Here is a 3019-nt window from a genome sequence, read left to right as displayed (position 1 = left end):
TTTACTCTAAATTTGTTTTATTGAATTGGTCATGGTAAGAGTATGTACGTGCTTTAATTTGATTTGATTGCCGGCCTTGCTAATTAATTTGATTTGTTTTTAGAAACTTCATTATTGATTTACTTTGTTTATTCGGAGTATTAGTGTGGAATTCATCTCACAAACTCGAAGGTTTTATTTTATTTTATTAAGATGATTAGATTTTGATGCATAGTGTTAGTGACTTAGTGTTAAAAGACTTTAATTTAAGTTAACCTGTTGTATTAAACACTTGTTAGTGTGTAAGATACATGATTTGACATAAAACTAAAAAACAAAATAAATTGTATATCGTATATATTATAGTTTTTACTTTATAGTTTACATGTAATTGTTTCAAATAATGGAAGTACATCATTACTTTTAATTATATCTAATCATATTAGGTAGAGTATACTAAAAATTAGTCGCTAAAAAAATTTTTTGTATAAAATATATATTAAAATATAATTATACATTTTTTGAATTGAGTTTAAAAGTAATTAAAGAAAATGACAAAAAATACAAATTTTATCTTTTATGCCATAAAAAAAAAGTGTATTAAAAAAAAGTAGTCGTTCAATATTATTTCTCATCAAATATTGGCCTTGAACACATGTTTGCCTTAATTATGCAGAAGATAAGAGAAGTCGATCACGAACAATTATCTTAATTGTTGTTCCTATTGTTGTGGTGATACTCTTCACTTGTTTTTGCTATTTGCTAAGAAGAAGAGCAAGAAAGAGCCTTAAAACTATTCTCAGAGAAAATTGTAAGTATCTATAAAATTGAAATTAAAGAAGAAAAAAATGATCTGTAAATGTTCAATAAATTTGAAATTTTCTTTGTTTTTAAATGATTTAAACATATTGGTCTAGTTGGTCATGAAAGTACCACTTTAGAAGGATTGCAATTTGATTTGAACGTACTTAAAGTGGCTACAAACAACTTTTCACTTGAGAACCTTATTGGCAAGGGAGGATTTGGAGAAGTTTATAAGGTAAGATCGAAAAATGTGATAAATATTATTTCTTTTTTTACATTCATATTATATATGTATCATATTAATTAATATAATAGCACATGTGTTATTAGGGCATTCTTCTTGATGGACGATTTATAGCTGTGAAAAGACTGAATACAAGTTCTAGACAAGGTTCAGATGAATTCAAGAACGAGATTTTATTGATAGCCAAACTTCAACACAGAAATCTTGTAACTTTGATAGGCTTTTGTCTCGATGAGCAAGAAAAAATTCTTATTTACGAATATATGCCAAATAGAAGTCTCGACTACCATTTATTTGGTTTGGCTCTTTTGACTCTTAAATTTTTAACTTTAGTTCAAGTGATTATACTTCTCCTAATTATTATCACATCTTTTTAATTTGTAGGTGATCAACAACATAAATTAAGTTGGGTTGAACGTTTTAAAATTATTAAAGGGACTGCTTCAGGACTTCTTTATTTGCATGAATATTCTAGATTCAAAGTTATTCATCGAGATCTAAAATCTAGTAACATTTTATTAGATGAAGATATGAATCCAAAAATTTCAGATTTTGGTATGGCACGAATAGTTGATATAAATCAAGAAAAAGGAGAAACGAACAGGATTGTTGGTACATAGTAAGTTTTGAGTTTATGTTTATTTTCTTTCACTATTGTTATTTATATATATATGACATGGTTTTAGCTAATTTATTATTAATTTTTTTTGTAGCGGGTATATGTCTCCCGAATATATAATGTTTGGACAATTTTCTGAAAAATCAGATATTTTTAGTTTTAGAGTCATAATTCTAGAACTTATTTACGGAGAAAAGAATGCACGCTTTCATGAATCACATGAAGAAAGCCTTTTAAGTTATGTAAGTAAAAAAAAAAAAAATTATTCTCTTTTTTCTTTGGATGATTGCCGCATTTAAACTTCAACGATGCTAAATGTGCACAAAAAATTAACTACTAAATTAGTCACCTTTATAAAATATATTGTAAATAATTTAAACAATATACATATTTATACACAAATACATAATAATTGATTTGGTATTTAATTTTGTGTGTGCACATAACATTTTTATTATTATTATTTTTACTAAATTTCATTACATTGAGGTAAGTGGAAGTAGATCTAAGTAAATAAGAGATGTGTAACTATTTGAGTATTTAACTATAGGTTTGGAGACAATGGCAAGATGGAACACCTTTCAACACATTGGATCCAAATCTGAAAGAAAGTTATCATGTGGTGGAAGTCATGAAATGCATTCAAATTGGTTTATTATGTGTTCAAGAGAATATAAATGATAGACCCTCAATGGTGACAGTTGTTTCATATCTTAATAATCTTTCACTTGAATTACCATCTCCACATGAACCAGCATTCTTCACTCTTGGTAGATTCATGGATCCTAAAATCACAAATGAATCAAGTTCTAGCCAATCTGCCAAGAGTTTATTTTCAGTGAATGAAATGTCAATAAGTAAATTTCATCCTCGGTAGCTAGTAAGCTAATTTCTCTTCTATGTAATTATTTATTTATTAATGTATTTTCAGTGTCTGAATACATATTTATTTTGCTTAATTTCTAGGAACTTTGACTTTAATGCAAGTTTTTGGGTACATATATATGCAACTATCTATGAAAATATGATATAATCTTATACAAAAATGCTATTTATACACCAAAATCAGCCACTAAAATCGGCCACCAATGTATTTGTGTATAAATACATGTGTGGTCTAATTTATTTTCAATGTGTATTTGTATTTCAACATATATTTTATACTGGTGGCTGACTTTGGTAGCTGATTTTAGTGTACACGTAGCATTATTCAATCTTATATGTTATTAATATAATTCAGTGTGGTTCCTTGGTACTTCAAATAAATCAGAAAAAAACTAATTGAATTTATTTTGATATAATTTAGTTTTAATTTTGGTTATTTGAAGGAAATTTTCCTTTTTCCTTATTGGTTCAAATCCCATTCAAAGTGA

The 3019-nt window shown here is 26.8% G+C and overlaps 1 protein-coding gene across 1 annotated transcript in view; it reads left to right on the top strand.

The window, feature by feature from the left end:
* Window positions 1-1647, top strand: part of LOC107626796 (cysteine-rich receptor-like protein kinase 25) — a 3315-nt gene extending 1668 nt beyond the window's left edge. The window contains exons 2-4 of the mRNA XM_021115393.1: window positions 897-1018; window positions 1114-1324; window positions 1412-1647. Of these exons, the coding sequence (XP_020971052.1) occupies window positions 897-1018; window positions 1114-1324; window positions 1412-1647 (569 nt within the window). The remainder of the gene's footprint in view (window positions 1-896; window positions 1019-1113; window positions 1325-1411) is intronic.

This window comes from Arachis ipaensis, chromosome B02, assembly GCF_000816755.2.
Source record: "Arachis ipaensis cultivar K30076 chromosome B02, Araip1.1, whole genome shotgun sequence".
Classification (NCBI taxonomy): Eukaryota; Viridiplantae; Streptophyta; class Magnoliopsida; order Fabales; family Fabaceae; genus Arachis; species Arachis ipaensis.
Note: the sequence above shows the minus strand (reverse complement) of the source record. Positions and strands in the feature narration are given on the sequence as shown.